The sequence below is a fragment of the Ictalurus furcatus genome, chromosome 3, assembly GCF_023375685.1.
Source record: "Ictalurus furcatus strain D&B chromosome 3, Billie_1.0, whole genome shotgun sequence".
Classification (NCBI taxonomy): domain Eukaryota; kingdom Metazoa; phylum Chordata; class Actinopteri; order Siluriformes; family Ictaluridae; genus Ictalurus; species Ictalurus furcatus.
Genome location: NC_071257.1, coordinates 18,608,113 through 18,632,320, shown reverse-complemented (window position 1 = coordinate 18,632,320; position 24,208 = coordinate 18,608,113). Strand labels below are relative to the sequence as shown.

Here is a 24,208-nt window from a genome sequence, read left to right as displayed (position 1 = left end):
AGGACCTCTCAAGCTCCATCAGGTTGGATGGGGAGCGTCGGTGCACAGCCATTTTCAGATCTCTCCAGAAATGTTCAATCGGGTTCAAGTCTGGGCTCTGGCTGGGCCACTCAAGGACATTCACAGAGTTGTCCTGTAGCCACTCCTTTGTTATCTTGGCTGTGTGCTTAGGGTTGTTGCCCTGTTGGAAGATAAACCTTCACCCCAGTCTGAGTTCCAGAGCGCTCTGGAGCAGGTTTTCATCAAGGATGTCTCTGTACATTGCTGCATTAATCTTTTCCTCGATCCTGACTAGTCTCCCAGTTCCTGCCACTGAAAAACATCCCCACAGCATGATGCTGCCACCTCCATGCTTCACTGTAGGGATGGTATTGGCCAGGTGATGAGTGGTGCCTGGTTTCCTCCAGACATGACTCTGGCCATTCAGGTCAAAGAGTTCAAGCTTTGTTCAATCTTTGGTCTGAGAGTCCTTCAGGTGCCTTTTGGCAAACTCCAGGCGGGCTGTCATGTGCCTTTTACTGAGGAGTGGCTTCCATCTGGCCACTCAATCATTCAGGCCTGATTGATGGAGTTCTGCAGAGATGGTTGTTCTTCTGGAAAGTTTTCCTCTCTCCACAGAGACATGCTGGAGCTCTGTCAGAGTGACCATCGGGTTTTTGGTCACCTCCCTGACTAAGGCCCTTCTCCCCCGCTCGCTCAGTTTGGCCGGGCGGCCAGCTCTAGGAAGAGTCCTTCTGGTTCCAGACTTCTTCCATTTACGGATGATGGAGGCCACTGTGCTCATTGGGACCTTCAATGCTGCAGAAATGTTTCTGTACCCTTCCCCAGATCTGTGCCTCGATACAGTCCTGTCTCGGAGGTCTACAGACAATTCCTTGGACTTCATGGCTTGGTTTGTGCTCTGACATGCATTGTTAACTGTGGGACCATATATAGACAGGTGTGTGCCTTTCCAAATCATGTCCAATCAACTGAATTTACCACAGGTGGACTCCAATCAAGTTGTAGAAACATATCAAGGATGATCTGTGGAAACAGGATGCACCTGAGCTCAATTTTGAGTGTCATGGCAAAGGCTGTGAATGTTTATGTACGTGTGCTTTATTTGTTTTTTATTTTTAATAAATTTGCAAAGATTTCAAACAAACTGCTTTCATGTTGCCATTATGGGGTATTGTTTGTAGAATTTTGAGGAAAATAATGATTGTAATCCATTTTGGAATAAGGCTGTAACAACAAAATGTGGGAAAAGTGAAGCGCTGTGAATACTTTCCGGATGCACTGTATAAACACCGTATAAAGTATAAACACTGCATACGCACGCGCGCGCACACACACACACACACACACACACAAAAATAAGAGCTACAACCAATATCCTCCTGATACCCAAGGAAAAAAAGTGTCATCTATTTTTTCTCTTTTGTTTTGTTTGATTTCCTACCTATTTTGGGTTAAAAAAAGAAAAAAAAAGTAAAAGAAAAAAACATTCTACAATTTAGACTTTTTAAATGCTATTTTTATTTTTAATTTTACAGCATGTCCACTGTAGTGGACCAAAGGACCATTTTAGTTTGAAAAGACAGCCAGACATCTAGAGTAGCTCAAAAAAGTCAAAGTACATGCATGAAAACAAAATGTCCACTACAGAGGACACAAGTCAATGGGCGGGGTCTCAGGATGATATATAAATAAGAGCTATATAATTCTTTACGGGATTGCCTCAAGCTAATGAGGGTGTGCACTGAACTACAATTTCCTATTGGGTCAGACAAAACCCGCCCCCTTCCTATCACTATTTGTAAACGTTTGTGTCAATCATTCTATAACGCTTGTAATTGGTCTTGCTATTTTGTCGCCGTCGCCATTTTACCTCGCGACCTTTCTTACATTGCAAGCAATGATTGGCTACTTCTTGGGGGTTAGGAAGTTGAGAGAGCATTCCTATTGGTTAATTTCACTCCGCCCATTCTCCATTGCTCAAACCAGCTTGAAGGTTAAATTCCTGTAAGGCGACCGGCTTTACTCCACCGACAAAACCTGCAGCTCCCTGCGCTCAGTGTCTCTCGTTTCCCCCCATCTTTTTACATCTAATCAGCCCAGCATGTCGTCGATATTCAGCGAGGTTCCACAAGCCGCTCCCGTCGTCGTTTTTAAACTGACGGCAGATTTTCGTGAAGACCCGAGTCCTACCAAGGTGAACCTCGGAGTGGGAGGTGAGATGCTGTGCATGATGCTCGGCCACATTTAAAGCAGGAACACAGCACGACATGTAGCTGCGTCACTGTGCGTACACTGCTTTACGGCTTTAGTCAGCTCTACATCGTGGAGACAATTTGGTAGCTAGGTAATTAATGCTGAGCTAAGTTACCAAGGTTGCCTCTAGTGACTGTCAGCAGTTAGTCTGTGAACTGTCAGCTTTGCGTTGTCATGTGGACTAGATGACGTGTTTATGTATCTGCCCTTTCAGTGTCTGCTGCTCTCTTTACTGCACACCAGGAACCTGATCAGAGATCATATAGCAACTGTGCTTAATAACACTCTTCCTGACACACCATTGACTCTGAGTGCTATTCAAACCAAAGCAATTTTAGATACATTTCACAAAGTATTTTAGGCGTTTGTCAGTGTCTGGTGGTGTGTTACGATCTGAACCCAAGCCATTAAAACATAATGCAGGATTGCAGAGCAGTTACGTGAGCTTTGAGTAAAGGTGTAACTGCAGCACTTTGTCCTTTGCTGTAATTATTGGGCTCTGCTCTCAGACATGCAGGATGATAGCCAGCTCACCTTCTGATAAAGTTGAAAATTGGTTTCAGTTTACTTGACATTTCTCAGCCAGATGCTAGGCTATTTTCTCTACCCCTGCTGGCAGCAGTTTAGAGGAGACACAAAACCAGTACAACCATAAATGTTTTAAGTTAAAGTGCTGGAACTCATCCAGGTGCAGGCAAAATAGATGAAGAGAGATTAGCGAAAGGCATCCTGTAATGTCAATAGGTTGGGGATATTGTGGTATTTTAAAATGATATTCCTTGCTGGATTAGTTTTTCATTCTGTCTGGTAGCTTGTACAGCAAAGGGTTTTCCATAGAGTATATATTAGAGGTCGACCAATAGTGGATTTTACGGATAAGTAAGTTGAGCAGTACCTGCTGATAATCAACTGATTAATCAAACGATAGTTTTTAAATTTATACTGAGTGAAAACATAACACTAGTGTAAAAAAAAAAAATTGTACCATGAAAAAGTACTGTACTTTTTAAATTAAGTATATATTACAGAAATGTGCAAAAGTATTAGGCGCATGCAAAGAAATGCTTTAGAGCAAAGATGCCTTCAAAAATAATGACATTAAATGTTTCTGCATTAAAAAAAATACTATAAAGAGCAGTAAACATTAATAAATGAAACAAAGTTAATATTTGGTGTGACGATCCTTGCTTTAAAAAAAAGTAGTCTTAGGAACAATTTGTGCGTTTTTATAAGGAAATTAGCTAGTGAGATTTACTGCACACGTTGCAGAACCAGCCACAGTTCTTCTTTGACTGTCACACTTGCTTCTTATTTTTACAGCAAAACCCAGCAGCCTTCATTATTATTCTTTTGGCTGGAAAGTTGTCTCTTATGTACTATGCTGTTTTCTTTAAATACATACAATTTTTTTTTCTGTAACATTTCATTTTGTGTTGGAAATCTAAAATGATTTTATATTGACTTGATGTAGAAAAATCTAACAAAGTTTTATTTAACAAAGTTTGTGCTTAAAAAATAGGACTTTTGCACAGTACTGTGTGTGTGTATACATACATACATACATACATACATACATACATACATATATATATATATATAATAAACTATTAATAAATATTCAAGTAAAGTAAAGATTTATATCCAAAATGAATCAAAAAACACTTCAAATAACACAACAAAATTTATCGGTGTGGATTTTTGCCAATAACTGTTCCAGCAATCGATTATTGGTTTCGATCAATCAGTCGACCTCTAGTATACGTAAAGGTTAGATAAATTTGGGTGCTAAAACAGGAACAGGAGTGTACAAAAATGTGCTTGCAACACCTAATGACTAAGATGCTTAAACCTGGAAACTTGCAGTTGGATAAAATAAATAAGGAATAAGGCAAAGAACAGAACAAAGAGCTTTAAGTAAATTGCTAAGTAAAATGTCTCTTCAGTTAAGCTTGTGACTGTATGTAAGCACTCTTCTCCTTGATAAGACTGCAGTTTTCATGAGACACCTCTTAATTCCATTGGCCAGGTTTGTTTCACCATAAGCAAGATATTTTTAACACACAGGTCGCGTGGGGTTTAATATGATGGTGTAATCATGTAGGCCTGGACAGTTTGTTTGTAAAATATAATTTTCCAAAATAGTAAGCCAAGTGTCTTTTCACTTCTGTTTTGTACAGTAATTGCCTTTTCATCATTTGATTGTGATGCAACCTGTACACAAAAGAAAGTACACAAAAGTACAGACCTAAAGAGTTGAATGGTGATTTGAGACAATAGGTAAAAGGCCATAGATAAGTTCCTCATAGCTCTTTGATAAAGAGAGTTCACAGTTCTTTGCCATTTCTTACTAAAATATCACTGTATCTTATTATTTCCCAGCATTTTGTGCTTTTCCAGTGTCTAATAAAGACGTCTGATCTTTAAACTATGAATATTTAACTACTTGTTGTAGCGTTGTGTCTTTCTGCATCTCCCACTCTCAGCCTGTTGTCACTGAAGCTGCAATGAGTCTTGAATAATTATAAACAGACCCTCAGTGTTGATTAATATTCATTAGTTGACTCAAAGATGTGAAATACAGCTAGCCTGATTCTGATGCTGAAGAATATGAGTAAGAAGGGGTGTAAAATATTAAACCGTGAAAGCTGCAGGGATGGGGAGTTTGGTGTTTTTAACCTGTTTCAGTCCCAAACCAAAGGAGGAAAATGCTGATTCATGTCTCATGATGATGTCATGAAGCCCCAAGATAAGTAAATTATTTGCAGCTGTACTGACCTGTGTTCTCAGTGCTCAGAGAAATGAAAAATAGTTGAACACAACCTTTACCCTCTGGTTATGGACATGTGTGACCAAATAATTTATTTATTGCATTGTTGTGAGAATGGCTCTTGTCACAGTTTGCTAGCAAGGACTGGACAAGACTCGGTGGAATACAGTGGTGTCTTATTTAGTACAATAGTATGTGGTTTGGGTTGTAGTGTGTGTGTCTCCCTTATGCTGTATGATGATTGTTGCCCTGGGCTCATCACGATAGGGTATTTCTCATGACGTACTTAAAGTGTGCGAAAATAGGAAGAGGTTTGTCACGTTTCCCATTTTCCTAATGTTGCTGCAACTCTTTAAAGTCTGAAAACTAGCAGAATGCAGGAATAAAAGACCATTTGCACATAATGTGCATCCAGGAAGTGTTCACCCCCCAACTGTGACCATTTCTCTTTTTTCTTTTTTTTTGTTTTCTACTCTACTTTGCTTTCTATTTTGAAGTCCCTACAGAAATAAATTTAAATAAAGTATTCAGATGTCCTTAAAATATATATATATTTTTAAACGTTATAATTGCTGCATAAAGAATGCATAATTGCTAAGTACCCCTTATATTTATATATATATATAATATTCCTGCACAATAAATAAATCACCGGCTTTGGTAGGTCTCATAGATAAAACAGCAGATCAGATCAGTCCCGACCAAGGAACTGGCCATGAAAGTTCACAAAGCTTTGACACTTTTTTGGAGCACTTGTAAAATTTATTATAACAAAGAGGAAAAATTAAGGCACAACCAAACATGATCAAGACTGACTGCTTGGGCAAGAAGGGCAATTGTCAGAGAAGTGTCCAAGAGGCCAGCTACGCCACTGAAGGAGCTACAGAGCTCACTAGCTGAAATAGGAAAACCTGTCCAAACTTCAGCAATATCATCAGTTCTTCACAGATCCGGCCTCTACAGAAGAGTGGCCAGAAGGAAGCCACTTCTGAGAAAGTCCATGTTAGAAAATCTGAGAGTTTTTCTTTTGATGAGACTACACTTAAACCATTTGGTTTAAAGCCAAAGCATATGTTTGACGCAAACCAAATACAAACCAACACCCCAGTAACACCATTCCATGGTGGTGGTAGCATTATGCTCTTGGGTTTCTATTAAAGTACAAGGAACTGAAAAGCTTGTTGCCATCACAGGCAACATGGATGGAGCCAAATATAATCAAATTGCTGAGGAGAACCTGTTCTAGTTAGACAGACATCTGCATTTAAGGCAAAAATGAATGTTACAGCAGGACAATGAGCCAAATCACAGGCCAAAACCCACATAGGAATGGCTTGAAAAGAAGAAAGTTTGTGTTTTGGAATGGCTGAGTCAAAGCCCAGGCTTGCTGTAAATCAAGTTGAAAAAATGTGGGATGACCTGAAAATTGCTGTCCACCAACATTCCCTGTCTAATTTTGGCAGAGTTGGAAAAAATCTGCATTGAGGAATGGAAGAAAATACCAACTCGTACATATTCCTGTGAATTGTTGTTTTTCATTGTTTTTATTTATTTATTTAATTTTCTCATGGTTTTTTATAGCATACCGGACAGATGAGTGTCAACCATGGGTGCTGCCTGTTGTGAGAAAGGTGGAGAAGCTGATTGCTGCGGATGACAGTCTAAACCACGAGTACCTCCCCATCCTAGGCCTACCTGAGTTTCGTTCTAGTGCATCAAAGATTGCTTTGGGTGAAGACAGTCCTGCCATTTTGGAGAAGAGGGTAAGCACATATTGCATGTCAAAATCTAGTCTGGTCATTACAGCATTTGACAGTGTAATAGGAGACATTGTTGCTAACATTTCATTTAGACCCATTACTATATTCATCATGCACACTGTATTCATTAAATAATTGTTCTGGTCACATTTTGAGCTTTAAGGTCATTTCAGTCAGAGGCGTCAGTGGGGATGCTTTGTTTCAGTATGTTCTTTCCATGTCTTGCAGGTTGGAGCTGTTCAGTGTCTTGGAGGAACTGGTGCTTTGAAGATCGGTGCTGAGTTTCTGCGCAGATTTCACAATGGAAACAATAACACAAAAACACCCGTTTATGTCTCTATGCCCACATGGGGTAAGAGAGAAATTTTTGGGGTTGGGAATGAAACACCCTAAAAAGTTAATATCATCCTAAAAGTGAAGATAAATGATCTGGATTTTTCAAGAGTAAATGCTGAGTTTATGATTTCTGGGAGCATAGTTCAGTTCACCTTTCTAGAGGGCCTGTGATGTGAATTAAAGTTCTGAGTAGTAAGTCCAGAGGTGATCGCCCTAACCTTTATATGATAAGGCTTTATCTTAAGTTGACTAAGCACTCCTTTTGTGGTTGTTTTTTTCACTCTCCAGAGAACCACAATGCTGTTTTTGCTAATGCTGGGTTTGAGGATATTCGTTCATACAAATATTGGGATGCAGAGAAGCGTGGACTGAACCTGTCTGGTTTCCTGGGTGATTTAGAGGTGAGGTGTAAATCTGACAATGCTATTTTAAACATTCCACTCTTGACTCCAACAACTTATTTACATACCAAACATTTATCACTTTTATTGACACCCTTCAAGGGAATTTGTGATTTAAAACCAAAGACCTTTCAATACCAAAGAAAAATATCATTACCATTATAAATAAGGTTTCAAATGTCTGGAAATGTTTGGCAGGAAGAGGACACATAAACATAACATTACTATTTAATTGTTGTTAAATTGCTTAATTTAATATTAATTAATATTAGCATACACTTTTTGGAAGCATGCCTCATGAAAGATGTCCTTCCAGAGCACACTTAAGAAAAAACAAAAAAAAACGCACACATGAACTTCACCAAGTGTCATTGGAAATATAAGTGGAATCATATTTTATGACTGAATGAGTCCAAATCAGACTTTGTGGCCATGGACAGCATCTACATGTTTGGTAAAAAAAGGAAACAAGAACAAGAGCTTGATACCAACTCAAGGTTTGTACAAGGTGCCTGAAGTACTTGAATTTGGCTTTTTAAAATTTAAAGACTGGAAAACCTTTAAAATAGCCATTTTCTATTTAGGGGTGCTTAAAAAATGCTTGAATTATAAAACGTCAATAAGTATAAAATTGCCAACTAACTTTAAATCGTTTATTTTCGATAGAACACAAATACAGTCCTTTCACTCAATATATGACACCCCGCTGCAGCCCCTCCCTCTCCTCCCACTATTCACGCACTCATTTTGACACAGACAACTCTGGTTTATTTTTCAGACCCCTTTAGCAACTTTTTTTTTCCATTTAGTCTAGCATGGTGTTACGTTACGAGACTGGAGTGGAAGCAAGTGCAGATTAAAGTCTTTATTCCAAAACACGAGGTCAATAAACATGAGCAGAGATACGCGGTCTTAAACATGAAACAAGATTCGAGGCCAGAAACATGAAACAAAAATGGGACACGAGAGCACGACCGCTTAGCATCAAAGTAGCTAATACATACATACACTTATACTTCGTTAGCTAATTCAACATATATAATACTGTGCGAAGTACACAGCAACACGAGTGGTTTAAATCACAAACGTAATTAACCTAGAACGCCGACATCGGGAAACAATAAAGACACACCCTCAAACATCAACCAATAACTGAACAGGGAGGAGACAAAACAGAAGCCAGAACAAATGCACGTGTCAATAGTAAGCAAAGTCACCATAGTCCATACGTAATCCAAGAGCGCCCCCTGGCTTTCCGGGCACGTCTTGCGCCGCAGCGCCGTCTGCAGGGGAGATCCTGACAGAATCCCCCCCCCCCCCCCAAAAAAAGAACACTCCCCTCCAATGGCAGTCCTGGTCCCCTGGGTAACCTGTCCTTTGCTGACCCAGGAAACTGAGCGGACTCCGCCATGAAGCATGTAGGCGGAATGCCGTCCTCAGTGGGGTTCGAGATCAGAGCTGTGTTCTCAGCATGGCTGGAACTCAGAACGGTGTCCTCAGCGGGGCTGGAACTCGGGGTGACGTCCTCAGCGGGGCTGGGGCTCGGGGCGACGTCCTCAGCGGGGCTGGGGCTCGGGGCGACGTCCTCAGCGGGGCTGGGGATCGGGGCGACGTCCTCAGCGGGGCTGTGGCTCGGGGCGACGTCCTCAGCGGGGCTGGGGCTCGGGGCGACGTCCTCAGTGATGCAGGACATTGGGGCGACGTCCTCAGCGAAGCTGGAACGCTGGGCGACGTCCTCAGCGAGACAGGAAATCGGGGCAACGTCCTCCTCGACCCTGGGCAGGAGCTTAGCATGAGAGGCTGTCTTTTCGACCTCAGACCTGAACAGGACTTGGATGTCCCCTTTTTGCCCTCTGACAGGAACTTGGCGTGAGCAGAGCTTGGGTTACCCGTCTCTTCGACCCTGGGCAGGAACTTAGCATGAGAGGCTGTCTCTTCGACCTGGGACCTGAACATGACTTGGGAGGTCATCTCATTGACCTCTGACAGGAACTCTGGAGCTGAGATCTCCTCATGGGTCTCAGGCTGAAACTCGGTGGCTGAGGTCGCCATGTTGACCTCTGGCTAAAGCTCTGAGGTCGCCATGTTGACCTCTGGCTGGAGCACCCCCTCATGGGTCTCAGGCTGAAACTCTAAGGCATATTCCACAGCATCACGCGCGCCCTGCTTGATGTTCATGAGTTCCTGTCCCGTCTCTCGAGTGATCAAAGGCATGCCGGAAACGTGCAACGAACTCTTCTAGTGAGGCGAGGGTGCCGCCCACCCGCTCCCACACTGCGGCGGCCCACAACAATGCACGTCCAGTTAAGAGCCCCAGGAAGTGTGCGATCTTACGAGCCTCTGGCATGTCCAGGTGGCTGGAGAAGAACAGAGACCATTGCCGCAGGAACCCTTTACATCGCTCTGGTTCCCAGCATACCTCTCTGGCATTGGCGGCGGGGGAAACTGCGCGGGGGGCAATGTGGCGGGTGGCACGGCTTGCGACAGCTGAGCTATTTGCTACGTTAAGCGAGAGATCTGATCTAGGCGCGCGTTTCTTGCTTTACTCTGGTCATCGATAGGTTGACGCCATTCTGGTTCCCCCACTGCTTCCGTAATTTCAGAGCTCTGGAATGTGCCGGGACATGGATCAAAGTATTTCGAAAACAGGGGTGCCCGAGCAACATCCTTGACAGGACAGGAAACCGGAGCGAGGTTCTCGGCCGAGCCGGAAGGCGGAGCACAGTTCTCCTCCGAGCTGGAAGGCGGAGCGGCGCGGACATACCAAGCTACATCCTCCTCCCACCTTGGTGTACCGGGACACGGATCAAAGTATTCTGCAAACAGGTGTGACCAAGCGATGTCCATGCATTCCTGCTGCTTCCGTAGTGAAGCGGAGTACTCCGTAAACAGAGGTGGCAGAGGGAAGTCCCTCTAGTAAACAAAGTCACCATAGTCCATACGTAATCCAAGACGGTGGCTCGTGCATGCGCGCGCCCTCTGCCTTTCCGTGCACGTCTCGCGCTGTCTGCAGGGGAGATCATGACACATGGCTGGAAAATGCACCATATAAAAATTGGTTGTTTTTTAAAAAATTATTATTATTAATAATAATTTTTTTTTTTGGAATTTAAAAATTAGAAATAAAGAATATGTTTGACATTTCTTGTATAGTCCTTGAAAACAAAAAAATTGTGCTTGAAAAGTCTGTGAGAGTCCTGGAATTTCATTATGAAGCATCTGTACAAACCCTGCCCACTGTCAAATATGTTCATGAAGAATTGATGCTCTTTGCTATTTATCGATTTGAAAAAAATTGTTAAAACTAAAGACTCTCCATGTACAGAAGTGCAAACATCTAGTTTAGCCATAGCATTTATGATTTTTGAACTGTTGATAAGGTGATTAATGAGACACCTGAAAAGTATGCTTTTCTACTTTCTCTGATAAAGTAGCACTCAAACGGAATGGGTGAGACTGTGGTCATTTTGGGTGATTAAAAAATGGAGGTGTTGCTTATTATAAAGTGGCAGTCACATCAGACATTTGCCTTGGTGCACATTTGAAACAAACAAAAAAAATCTAGCTGATGTTACCTTTACATGGTTTCTAAAATCGCGTGCCATCTGGACTGCCTGTAATCGCTTGATTTTGTAAATAGCAAAGTAAATAGCAAGGGCAGTATATAACTAACTGTTGATGCGTGCAACTTGACGGTAACATGTGATCAGTTTAGTCTACCAAAAAATTCTGGATGTAAAATGGTACTTGAAATTTTGTGAACCCTTTAGAATTTTCTATATTTCTGCATAAATTTGACCAAAAACATCATCAGATTTTCACACAAGAAAAGTAGATAAAGAGAACCCAATTAAACAAATGAGACAAAAATATTATATGTGGTTATTTATTTATTGAGGGAAAATGATCCAATATTACATGTCTGTGGGTGGCAAAAGTATATAAACCTTTGCTTTCAGTATCTGGTGTGACCCCCTTGTGCAGCAATAACTGCAACTAAATGTTTCCAGTAATTGTTGATCAGTTCTGCACATCGGCTTGGAGGAATTTTAGCCCATTCCTCAGTACAGAACAGCTTCAACTCTGGGATGTTGGTGGGTTTCCTCACATGAACTGCTTGCTTCGTGTCCTTCCACAACATTTCTATTTTATTAAAGTCAGGACTTTGACTTGGCCATTCCAAAAAATTACCTTTATTCTTCTTTAACCATTCTTTGGTAGAACAAGTTGTGTGCTTAGGGTCGTTGTCTTGCTGAATGACCCACTTTCTCTTGAGATTCAGTTGATGGACAGATGTCCTGACATTTTTTCATTAGAATTTACCGGTACAATTCAGAATTCATTGTTCCATGAATGATGGCAAGTCGTCTAGGCCCAGATGCTGCAAAACAGGCCCAAACCGTGATACTACCACCAGCATGTTTCATAGATGGGATAAGGTTCTTATGCTGGAATGCAGTGTTTTCCTTTCTCCAAACATAACACTTCTCATTTAAACCAAAAATTCTATTTTTAGCAAACTGCAGAAGGGCAGCAATGTTCTTTTGGGAGAGCAGTGGGTTTCTCCTTGCAACCCTGACATGCACATCATTGTTGTTCAGTGTTCTGATGGTGTACTCATGAGCATAAACATTAGCCAATGTGAGAGAGACCTTTAATTGCTTAGAAGTTACCCTGGGTTCCTTTGTGTCCTCTTGGACTATTGCACGTCTTGCTCTTGGAGTGATCTTTGTTGGTCGACCACTCCCGGGGAGGGTAACAATGGTCTTGAATTTCTTCCATTTGTACAATCTGTCTGACTGTGGATTGGGAAAGAGTCCAAACTCTTTAGAGATGGTTTTGTAACCTTTTCCAGCCTGATGAGCTTCAATAGCTCTTTTTCTGAGGTCCTCAGAAATTTCCTTTGTTTGTGCCATGAAACACTTCCACAAACATGTGTCGTGAAGATCAGACTCTGTTAGATCCCTATTCGTTAAATATAACAGGGTACTCACTCACACCTGATCGTCATCCCATTGATTGAAATCACCTTACTCTAATTTCACCTTCAAATTAACTGCTAATCCTAGAGGTTCACATACTGTTGCCAACTCACAGATATGTAATATTGAATCATTTTCCTTAATAAATAAATTACCAATTATAATATTTTTGTCTCATTTGTTTAATTGGGTTTCTTGGCTTTTTTCTACTTTTAGGACTTTTAGAAATCCAATGATGTTTTAGCTCATATTTATGCAGATATATAGACAATTCTAAAGACTTCACAAACTTTCAAGCACCACTGTAAGTGAGAAAACTGAAATCAGTTGTATGCAAAACAGGTGGAATGCAAAAACATGTATTTTGCATTGCTGTGCAGAAAAAAAGGATGTTCAGTGATAAATGCGCATGGTAGTACATGTGCGCCGACAAATTTTTAAAAATATATTCAGTATGTTCCGTTCCCTCCACTAATATTGGCACCCTTGATAAATATGAGCAAAGAAGGCTGTGACAAATTGTCTATATTGTTTAAACTTTTGATATCAAACATTTGCAAACACAACAAAGGTTTATCCAAAAAAATCTTTGTTGAATATACAGTATCTCACAAAAGTGAGTACACCCCTCAAATTTTTGTAAATATTTGATTATATCTTTTAATGTGACAACACTGAAGAAATGACACTTTGCTACAATGTAAAGTAGTGAGTGTACAGCTTGTGTAACAGTGTAAATTTGCTGTCCCCTCAAAATAACTCAACACACAGCCATTAATGTCTAAACCGCTGGCAACAAAATTGAGTACACCCAAAAGGGAAATTGTCCAAATTAGGCCCAAAGTGTCAATATTTTGTGTGGCCACCATTATTTTCCAGCACTGCCTTAACCCCCTTGGGCATGGAGTTCACCAGAGCTTCACAGGTTGCCACTGGAGTCCTCTTCCACTCCTCCATAACGACATCACGGAGCTGGTGGATGTTAGAGACTTTGTGCTCCTCCACCTTCCATTTGAGGATGCCCCACAGATGCTCAATAGGGTTTAGGTCTGGAGACATGCTTGGCCAGTCCATCACCTTCACCCTCAACTTCTTTAGCAAGGCAGTGGTCGTTATCATGCTGGAATACTGCCCTGCGGCCAAGTCTCCGAAGGGAGGGGATCTTGCTCTGCTTCAGTATGTCACAGTACATGTTGGCATTCATTGTTCCCTCAATGAACTGTAGCTCCCCAGTGCTGGCAGCACTCATGCAGCCCCAGACCATGACACTCCCACCACCATGCTTGACTGTAGGCAAGACACACTTGTCTTGGTACTCCTCACCTGGTTGCCGTCACACATGCTTGACACCATCTGAACCAAATACGTTTATCTTGATCTCATTAGACCACAGGACATGGTTCCAGTAATCCATGTCTTTAGTCTGCTTGTCTTCAGCAAACTGTCTGCGGGCTTTCTTATGCAACATCTTTAGAAGAGGCTTCCTTCTGGGACGATAGCCATGCAGACCAATTTGATGCAGTGTGCGGCATATGGGCTGAGCACTGACAGGCTGACTCTCACCCCTTCAACCTCTGCAGCAACGCTGGCAGCACTCATACGTCTATTTCCCAAAGACAACCTCTGGATATGATGCTGAGCACGTGCACTCAACTTCTTTGGTAGACCATGGCGAGGCCTGTTCTGAGTGGAACCTGTCCTGTTAAACCGCTGTATGGTCTTGGCCACCGTGCTGCAGCTCAGTGTCAGGGTCTTGGCAATCTTCTTATAGCCTAGGCCATCTTTATGTAGAGCAAAAATTCTTTTTTTCAGATCCTCAGAGAGTTCTTTGGCATGAGGTGCCATGTTGAACTTCCATTGACCAGTATGAGGGAGTGTGAGAGCGATGACACCAAATTTAACACACCTGCTCCCCATTCACACCTGAGACCTTGTAACACTAACAAGTCACATGACACCGGGGAGGAAAAATGGCTAATTGGGCCCAATTTTGGGGTGTACTCACTTTTGTTGCCAGCGGTTTAGACATTAATGGCTGTGTGTTGAATTATTTTGAGGGGACAGCAAATTTACACTGTTAGACAAGCTGTACACTCACTACTTTACATTGTAGCAACGTGTCATTTCTTCAGTGTTGTCACATGAAAAGATATAATCAAATATTTACAAAAATGTGAGGGGTGTACTCACTTTTGTGAGATACTGTACATCACCACAAGTTGTTTGGAAGGGTTTCAGCAAAAAAGCCTCTACTCTCCTCCAAAAACAAACTCAAGCCTCTTCAGTTTGCCAGACACTACTGGAACTTCAAATGGAATCGGGTTCTATGGTCAGATGAAACCAAAATAGAGCCTTTTGGCAATGAACACCAGAGGTGGTTTTGGCACATGCAGAGAGGTAGCCATATGGAACAGTACCTCATGTGCATGGTTAAATATGGTGCTGGCTCTTTAATGTTTTAGGACTGTTTTTCTGCCAGAGGATCTGGACATTTTGTTGGGATACATGGCATCATGGACCCTATCAAATATCAACAGATATTAAATGAAAACCTGACTGCCTCTGCCAGAAAGCTTAAAATGGGCCGTGGTTGGATCTTCCAGCAGGACAATGATCCAAAACATACATCAAAATCAACACACAAATGGTTTACTGACCACAAAATCAAGGTCCTGCTATGGCCATCCCAGTCCCTTAACGTGAAACCCATAGAAAACCTGTGGGGTGACCTGAAGAGAAGAGTCTACCAGCATGGACCTCAAAATTTCAAGGATCTGGAGATTCTGTATGGAGGAATGGTCTCTGATCCCTTGCCATGTATTCTCCAACCTCATCAGTCATTACAGGAGAAGACTCAGAGCTGTTATCTTGGCAAAGGGAGGTAGCACAAAGTATTGACTAAAAGTGTGCCAATAATTGTTGCAAACCTATATTTAACAATTATTTTTTTTGGATAAACCTGTGTTTTGTTTCCAATTGTTTGATATCCATGAGAGCAGAGTATTTTTGTGAATTTTTGTAACAAAAGATTAAAAGGTTAAACAATAAAGACAGTTTTTTACAGCCTTCTTTGCTTATATTTACCAAGGGTGCCAATGTTAGAGGAGGGCACTATATATAATAAATATCTTATAAATCCAAACCTTTCTTTGGTTTGCAGTTAAACCAGTTCAACTGTTATATGTTTTATTATTCAAGCTGTCAGCATGTGTGTTAGATTTCACGTATCTCCGGAATCTCAGATTATGCCTGTCAGATCGTCCGTCATGCCTTCCAGCCTGTTTCACCATTAACTTCTATTAACATTTAGAAAGTGTTGTTTACCGTGGAGCGTTCAGGCCTGGGGGGTCTAAAATGAACACACACTGACTTCTTGCATGCTCATAAAGACATCCCACTTTATTCATGCAAACCAAAAGTATTTATAGACTGATAACAGCAGTGCGTGGATGGTTTCCACTGGTCCAGCTGTCAGACAGATTGAAACAAAACACACAGCACAAAGTCATAATACAAAATAAGTCCTGTGTCATGTTGACACGGAAATACATAATAATATAATCAAGCATAGCAGTTGATCAGCTTATTGAAAGAGGTAATTAAATTAATACAGGGTAATTAAATGATTACATTCATCATAGGTATTTGATAGCACTTCATAATATAAGAGAGAACATGGTATAAGAAAATTTCCTTTCAATGTGCTTTTGTGGTAAAATTAGCTCGTATAGTTAAACTCAAAGTATCTTATAGCAGGGGTGTCCAGTGTTATCCGTAAAGGGGTGGTGTGGGTGCAGGTTTTCATTCCAACTAAGCAGAGGCCACATCTGAGTCTGCTGAAAACCAAGCTCAACTGATTAAACAGTTGAAAACCTGTACCCACACTGGCCCTTTGTGGATAAGATTATACAGCCCTGTCTTATAGTGTATGCGTTATTAATTTCTGCCTATTGTCATGAAGGATGCCAAATAAATCTGGGGTTTATCATAACTATGCCCTAGTAGACCATTTAATAGTGATGTTCTGTCTTTCAGAGTGCACCTGAACACTCTATATTTGTGCTGCATGCCTGCGCACATAACCCCACAGGCACAGATCCCAACCACGAGGAGTGGAAGAAGATTGCTGAAGTCATGAAGGTGAGGGATTCAGTTTGACTAATTTCAGTCACGCCACAGCATGAGCCATAGAGCACCATGCAATGACTAATCACTGTAAAAAAAAAAAAAAAAATTACCCCTGTTTACACTGTTGTATTTGCAATTTGCAGAGGAGGAATCTCTTTGCCTTCTTTGACTCAGCATATCAAGGCTTTGCCTCTGGGAATTTAGAGAAGGATGCTTGGGCAATTCGCTATTTTGTGTCTCAGGGTTTTGAAATATTCTGTGCCCAGTCTTTCTCAAAGAACTTTGGCCTGTACAGTAAGTTAGTCTTTATTGATTTTGGACACACAACCTGCATCTTGTTCTGCCACTAACTAAAAACCTTGTAATCAGACAATCATTCACTTACAATAACCATTACAAAGTAAGAACACCAGTAGAATGTCATTTTAAAAGTATGAAGGCCTGTTTAATGCTAAACTGTTTTCCACAGATGAGAGGGTGGGCAACCTGACAGTTGTTGCTAAAGATGCGGACAACCTGAGCCGTGTTCTATCTCAAATGGAGAAGATCGTCCGTATCACCTGGTCCAATCCTCCATCACAGGGAGCTCGTGTGGTTGGGATAACGCTCAACACCCCAGAGCTCTTTGCTGAGTGGTATGTATTAGCACCATCAAGTTCCTATTAAGTTACATTCAAATCTAAATTAATACTCTTCCGTTGCTTTCAAATATTAATGAGCCTATAATTCCACCCTCAAATTCATATGAAGGCACTCGTACTTTCATCAGATTTATTTATTTATTTACACACATACATACATACATACATACATACATACATACATGCATGCATATACACATATTACATACCTGCTGTCTTTGTTTAAATGGAAAATTTTATTACATTTTTCTGTCTAATCAGTGAAAAGTTGTTTTGACAGCCCTAGTGCACATATATACATAAGAAAATAAAAATATCTTAATGATTGATTTTCTGCTGTTGCCTTGTACAGGAAGGATAACGTTAAGACAATGGCTGACAGGGTTTTGCTGATGCGTGCTGAATTGAAAGCCAAACTACAGGCTCTCGGCACCCCAGGCACCTGGGAGCACATCACTGAGCAAATCGGGATGTTCAGCTTCACAGGCCTTAACTGTAAGCAGCATCCGTGCCAAAGGACACAGTCTGTCAAACATAGCAGGGTCTCTAGGCTGAGTTTGAAAAAGCTGGCATACAACATTGTATTTTGCATGCATTGTAACTATACATGACCAACTTGGTTAACTGGATAACCTTGTGATAAAAATATATAAATAGCTCTAAATCTACAAATAAATCAAGAATATGTTTAGGGATTCAAACCTGGCTTATGAATTAGAAACAGAAAAACACTGGCATTTTCGTGAAAGCTGTATCAGCTCTGAAGAATAAACAAAATATGACTTGAAAACATTTAAAGAATAACGGGCACATCTACAAATGTTTGAAACTTTTTATTATTGCTTGTTTTTCACAGCCAAACAAGTGGAGTACATGGTGAAGGAGAAGCACATCTATTTGATGGCCAGTGGCCGCATCAACATGTGTGGCCTGACCACTAAGAATATTGACTACGTCGCCGAGTCCATTCATGAAGCAGTCACCAGGGTCCAATAACCATGTTTCTCATGCCGGCTTTCCATTTGTGTTGACAAAAAAGGCATTATTAAGATGTCCTTACACACTCGCACCCCCCTTATTTTTCTCATAATGCAGCAGTCCAGCATCATTTCATCATCAACAAATATAAACTGTAAACTAAATTAGCATTCAAGGTCAAGTAGTCGATCAAGAGATAGTTTTGTGTGGTATTTGTCTCACTTGTACTCATCCTGGAGTAGAACATAAATCTGTAATTAATGAGTCTGTTCCCCTTATATGGTGCATCATGGAGTTTCATGGCATTACTTAAAGAAGCACTTCTTGTGTAATTATGGATTGATGAGTCAGTACGACAAAGTAGTGATGGAATTTATGTTAATGGTTTCAGCTTGACTGGTTTTTAAGGTCTTGTACCGTTTCTGAAAAAGACCATAATATTGTGCACATGTACTTACTATGTTGTATTGGCAAGTCAGGGATGATGAGATTATTCTGTAAAGCTGAACAAGGAAGTGAAAGCTATAGCAACTCCAAAAAAACCTTCAAGTCTGAGGATACATTGTCATAAGGGGGTGTTTAAATAAGTACATGCCTGTGCTTATATAAAATATGATCAAAATTACTTGCGTGACTTATTCAAAGTTTTTATTTGAATATGATACTGTAAAGTCTCTAGCTGATAGCCACAAAGGAACATGTTTTACATCAATTTTACCAATAACTTTAACCTACCTTACCTATAAGGTTTCCCTTGGGGATCAATAAAGTACTCTGTATCTGTCTATAACCTGTATGAAGCATACAACTCTCATTAGGCTCCAGTTTACTACAGCATCCTGACAACCATTGTGGCTGCATCATCTAGCTCTTACCATATAAATTTCACAGACTATAGTGCAATGTCAAGGTAACTTTGTCAAATATATTTAACATAAAGTAAGCTTTGGTTTATGTTGCTTAAATAATTAAATGTTAAGCAAGCCAAATACACACGCACAAAATATAATAAGCCTCTTGAAATAAACAGTATGAAAATATAGAACACCATCTGTCCTGTTTTTTTTTGTGTGTGCTTATTTGTACAACCCTAATTCCAAAAAAAGTTGGGACGCTGTGTAAAATGTAAATAAAAACAATGCAATAATTTGCAAATCTCATAAACCCATATGATATTCACAACAGAACATAGAAATCATCAAATGTTTAAACTGAGTAAATGTACCATTTTAAGAAAAAAATAAGGTAATTTTGAACTTGATGGCTGCAACACGTCTCAAAACAGTAGGGAGGGGGGCAACAAAAGGCTGGAAAAGTAAGTGTTACTAAAAAGAAACAGCTGGAGGTTAATTGGCAACAGATCAGGAACATGATTGGGTATAAAAAAAGAGTATCTTAGAGAGGCAGAGTCTTTCAGAAGTAAAGATGGGCAGAGGTTCACAAATCTGCAAAAAACTGCATCTACAATTTGTGGAACAATTTCAGAATGTTCTTCAACGTAAAACTGTGAAGACTAAATATCTCATCATCTACAACACATAATATCAAAAGATTCTGAGAATCTGGAGAAATCTCTGTGTGCAAGGGACAAGGTGAAAATCAACATTGCATGTACTGCATGCCCATAATCTTATGGCCCTCAGGCAGCACTGCATTAAAAACAGGCATGATTCTGTAATGGAAATCACTGCATGGGCTCAGAAACACCTCCAGAACTCATTGTCTGTGAACACAGTTCGCGGTGCCATCCACAAATGCTGGTTAAAGCTCTATCATGCAAAGAAGAAGACATATGTGAACATGATCCAGAAATGTCACTTCTTTTCTGGGCCAAAATTAATTTAAAATGAACTGAGCCAAAGTGGAAAACTGTTCTGTGGTCAGACAAATCGAAATTTGAAATTCTTTGTGGACACCATTGACGGTGCGTCCTCTAAACTAAAGAGGACTAGAGAGGAGAGGGACCATCCAGCTTTTTATCAGCACTCTGTTCAAAAGCCTGCATCTCTGATGGTATGGGAGTGCATAAGTGCCTATGGAATGGGCAGTTTGCACATCTGGAACGGTACCATCAATGCTGAAAGGTATATATAGGTTTTAGAGCAACATATGCTTCCATCCAGATTCCATCCCATCTTTACTTCTGAAAGACTCTGCCTCTCTAAGATACTCTTTTTATACCCAATCATGTTACTGACCTGTTGCCAATTAACCTCCAGCTGTTTCTTTTTAGTAACACTCACTTTTCCAGCCTTTTGTTGCCCCCGTCCCAACTGTTTTGAGACATGTTGTGGCCATCAAGTTCAAAATTTCTTTTGATTAAAATTTCTTAAAATGGTACTTTTACTCAGTTTAAACATTTGGTATGTTTTCTATGTTCTACTGTGAATAACATATGGGTTTATCAGATTTGCAAATCATTGCATTCTGTTTTTATTTACATTTATTTACATTTTACACAGCGTCCCAACTTTTTCGGAATTGGGGTTGTACGAAGTCCTTGGTGCAGAAATACCTGGAATGTGTTCTCGTCAGAACATCTGGCTATCATAGCAGAATAACCAACAGGTCATGTGACCTTAGCAAATATCATAGGCCTTGAAAGAGCATACAGTTGTAGTGTGTAGTTACACAGAAGATATGACGCAAGGACAGAATGGCTGTTGTGCTTGTCTCTTATCTCTTCTGGTGAATGATCGTCCTTTTTCTCTGGGATAGGCTCCAGGCCCTTGATAACCTGTTTAGGATAAGCAGTATATAAAATGGATGGATGGATACAGTGGTGCTTGAAGTTTGTATACCCTTTAGAATTTTCTATATATCTGCATATGACCTAAAACATCATCAGATTTTTGCAAAAAATATTATACTTGATCATTTATTTATTAAGGAAAATGATCCAATATTACATATTACAAACTCTCACAGATATGTAATATTGGATCATTTTCCTCAATATATAAGTGACCAAGTATTATATTTTGTCTCATTTGTTTAATTGGGGTTTCTTTATCTACTTTTAGGACTTGTGTGAAAATTTGATAATGTTTTGTGTCATATTTATTCAGGCACATAGCAAATTCTACAGGTTTCACACATTTTCAAGCAGCACTTTACATATACATTTTGCATTGCCAACCCAGGGAAGAAAACAACAAGCAATGCAAGACAAATTTATTTATTTTAAAAAAAAGTGGTCATTTTCATTGTACCACAATAATATCATCTTATATAGTTCTAATATACTATAATTGTAAATCATTGTAGTCTTACACACTCGTCCTGTACATTTCTTTATACTTACTATTCTTATCAACTTTATATATTCTTTCAATTGCTTTCGATCTTTACTGAGAGTGAATGAGAGAGATGGCTTCACAGGATTTTTCCCATTGCCTTTAGCAATACTGATGGGCTATAAGGCTTTAATGTATGCATCAGTGTGACAGAGAGCCTGAGGGAGGGATGCAGTGTATTTTGTGCTCTGCCAGCTGATGCTAGCTTAGTTAGTCAGTGCTACTGCAATTCCCTGAAGCCACTGGATATTGTGTGTGTGTGTGTGTGTGTGTGTGTGTGTGTGTGTGTGTGTGTGTGAGAGAGAGAGTGTGTGTGTGTGGGCATGTACGTTTGGAGGTGGGTTGGGCCCAGACGTCAGTAGGTGTCACATGTTCCTATGCCTGCAATGCAGCAATGAGTCCAGGAGCGCTTTCTCTAACTCTCCTGTCTCATCTGCTCTCAGTAAAGCAGAGTCAGCTTACTGTATTGCACAACATAAAGTCAGTCCACGTGACCTGAGAGCAGCAGCACCACTGACAGGGCCTTTTCAAAAAAAAAAAAAAAAAAACCACACAAGATTCCAATAGGTCAGTAGAAAAAGGGGATTATTCATCATACAGCTTTGTTATTGCTTATCATTACTATAAATAGCTATTTGAGGGATATCAGGGACGTGTTGATGTCGCCAGCCTGAGTCATTGTTTCTCTGTGCTGTAAACTGATGGATTCGAGTCAAATGCCATCATCAATTCTTAGCAGCTCAGAGGCACTGCGGATCTCCTGGGTGTGTGCACCTCATGCAGACAGACCTTTCAGTTCTCATTAGCTACGTAGGATACTGATGCCTGCTCCATGCATGCAGGACAGGAGATGTGTAGTTGGTGAAGGGTAGTAAAAAAAATCCACCATAGCAGTGCTTTACATGCAAAACATTTCCTTTTTAACTCATTATTTATAAGTGCCATGCTTCTCACCCCTTTAATATATCAGTTAATACTGTTGGCAGGGATGAGCTTTAACTGATATAGCATAGTATGAATACAACATGCTGGTGAATTGATGGCAGTGATACAGGAATGGCACCTTTGATGTTAATTTTACTGTATTTGGTTTTCTCTTTTTAGAGACATAAGAGTGACTGAGCAGCAGCATGGACAGCATTCCTAGTGTTATAAGCTAAGGCTAGACAGGAGTAAGATATTCACTAACATTAATTGTTATTCCAAGCTCAGCTTTAAACGTGCCAGGATCTCATATATTATGAAATTGGCATACAACCCCAATTCTGAAAAAGTTGGGACAGTAAGGAAAATGCTAATCAAAACAAAGAGGAGTGATTTTTAAATGTACTTTGAATTGTACATTACAAAAAACATATAAAGACAAGGTAATTGATGTTTTACCTAAACAACTGCATAGTTTTTAAAGGTAAATGTTTATCTTGAAATTGATGCATGCAACATGTTCCAGAAAATTTGGGACAGGGGCAATTTAGGATTAATAGCGATGTGACAAGTTGAAATAAGAAGGTGATGTGAAACAGGTGAGGCAATTATCTAATCATAGTATATAAGGAGCCTCCAAAAAATGCCTAGTCCTTCAAGAGCCAGGATGGGTCGAGGCTCGCCAATCTGCCAACAGATGCGTCAGAAAATAATCCACTTTCAGAACAACATTCCCCAAAGACAAATCAGTAGGATTTTGGGCATTTCACCATCTACAGTGCGCAGTATAATTAAAAGATTATCCAAAGATTATAAAAGGAATCCAGTCAAATCTTGGTGCGCAAAGGGCAAGGCCGAAAACCACTTCTGATCTCCAATCCCTCAGATTTCACTGTCTTAAAAATGAGTCTGTAATGAATATTCTGACATGGGCTCGGGAATACTTTGGTAAACCTCTGTCATCAACACCATTCGCCGCTGCATCCACAAATGCAAGTTAATGCTTTACTATGCAAAACAGAAGCCAAACATCAACACTGTCCAGAAGCACCTCCGACTTCTCTGGGCTCGGTCTCATCTGAGATGGATAGTAGCACAGTGGAATTGTGTTTTGTGGTCAGACGAGTCAACAGTTCAAATAGTTTTTGGACAAAACATCCGTCATGTTTTCTGCACTGAAGAGGTAAAGGACCATCCAAGCTGTTATCAGTGTCAAGTGAAAAAGCCAGTGCCGGTTATGGTATGGGGGTGCATCAGTGCCCATGGCATGTGTGAGGGCACCATTAATGCAGAAAAATATGTACACATTTTGGAGCAAGATATGCTGCCATCCAGAGCAGCACAACACCAAACCACAATCTACCCGGATTACAAGCGCATGGTTGCGTAAGTAGAGCGTGCGGGTGATAGCATGGCCTGCCTGCGGTTCTGACCTGTCTCTGATTGAGAATGTTTGGCATATAAATAAGCGCAAAATAAGTCAACAAAACCCCCATACAGTTGCGCAGCTGAAGAAATGCATAATGGATGAATGGGGGAGAATTCAGCTTACTAAACTTAACCAACTGGTGTCTTCAGTGCCCAAATGCTTAACACGTGTTATTAAAAGAAAACATGATGTTACACAGTGGTAAACAGTTGACTGCCCCAACTTTTTTGGAGTGTATTGCAATCATCAGATTTGAAATGAGTGTACATTTTCAAAAATAAATTAAATTCACAAAGTAAAACATTAAATA

The 24,208-nt window shown here is 40.4% G+C and overlaps 1 protein-coding gene across 2 annotated transcripts; it reads left to right on the top strand.

Annotated features, from left to right (window-relative positions):
- Window positions 1-1,984: 1,984 nt before the first annotated feature.
- Window positions 1,985-19,291, top strand: got1 (glutamic-oxaloacetic transaminase 1, soluble). Of its 2 annotated transcripts, XM_053621230.1 has the most exons (9): window positions 1,985-2,216; window positions 6,605-6,786; window positions 7,012-7,135; window positions 7,408-7,520; window positions 16,538-16,642; window positions 16,774-16,924; window positions 17,100-17,265; window positions 17,624-17,766; window positions 18,128-19,291. In XM_053621230.1, exons 1-9 carry the CDS (start codon window positions 2,105-2,107, stop codon window positions 18,265-18,267), a joined length of 1,236 nt encoding a protein of 411 aa, XP_053477205.1. In that variant the 5' UTR covers window positions 1,985-2,104; the 3' UTR covers window positions 18,268-19,291. The 2 variants fall into 2 exon arrangements, with proteins under 2 accessions (XP_053477205.1, XP_053477206.1); XM_053621231.1 differs by lacking the exon at window positions 17,624-17,766.
- Window positions 19,292-24,208: the final 4,917 nt, after the last annotated feature.

Coding starts and splice junctions, on each gene's coding strand:
- got1 (XM_053621230.1), top strand. CDS start 2,105: ATGTCGTCGATATTCAGCGAGGTTCCACAAGCCGCTCCCGTCGTCGTT. Junction 16,643..16,773: donor AGATTGCTGAAGTCATGAAG/GTGAGGGATTCA, acceptor TGCAATTTGCAG/AGGAGGAATCTCTTTGCCTT. Junction 16,925..17,099: donor AAAGAACTTTGGCCTGTACA/GTAAGTTAGTCT, acceptor TGTTTTCCACAG/ATGAGAGGGTGGGCAACCTG.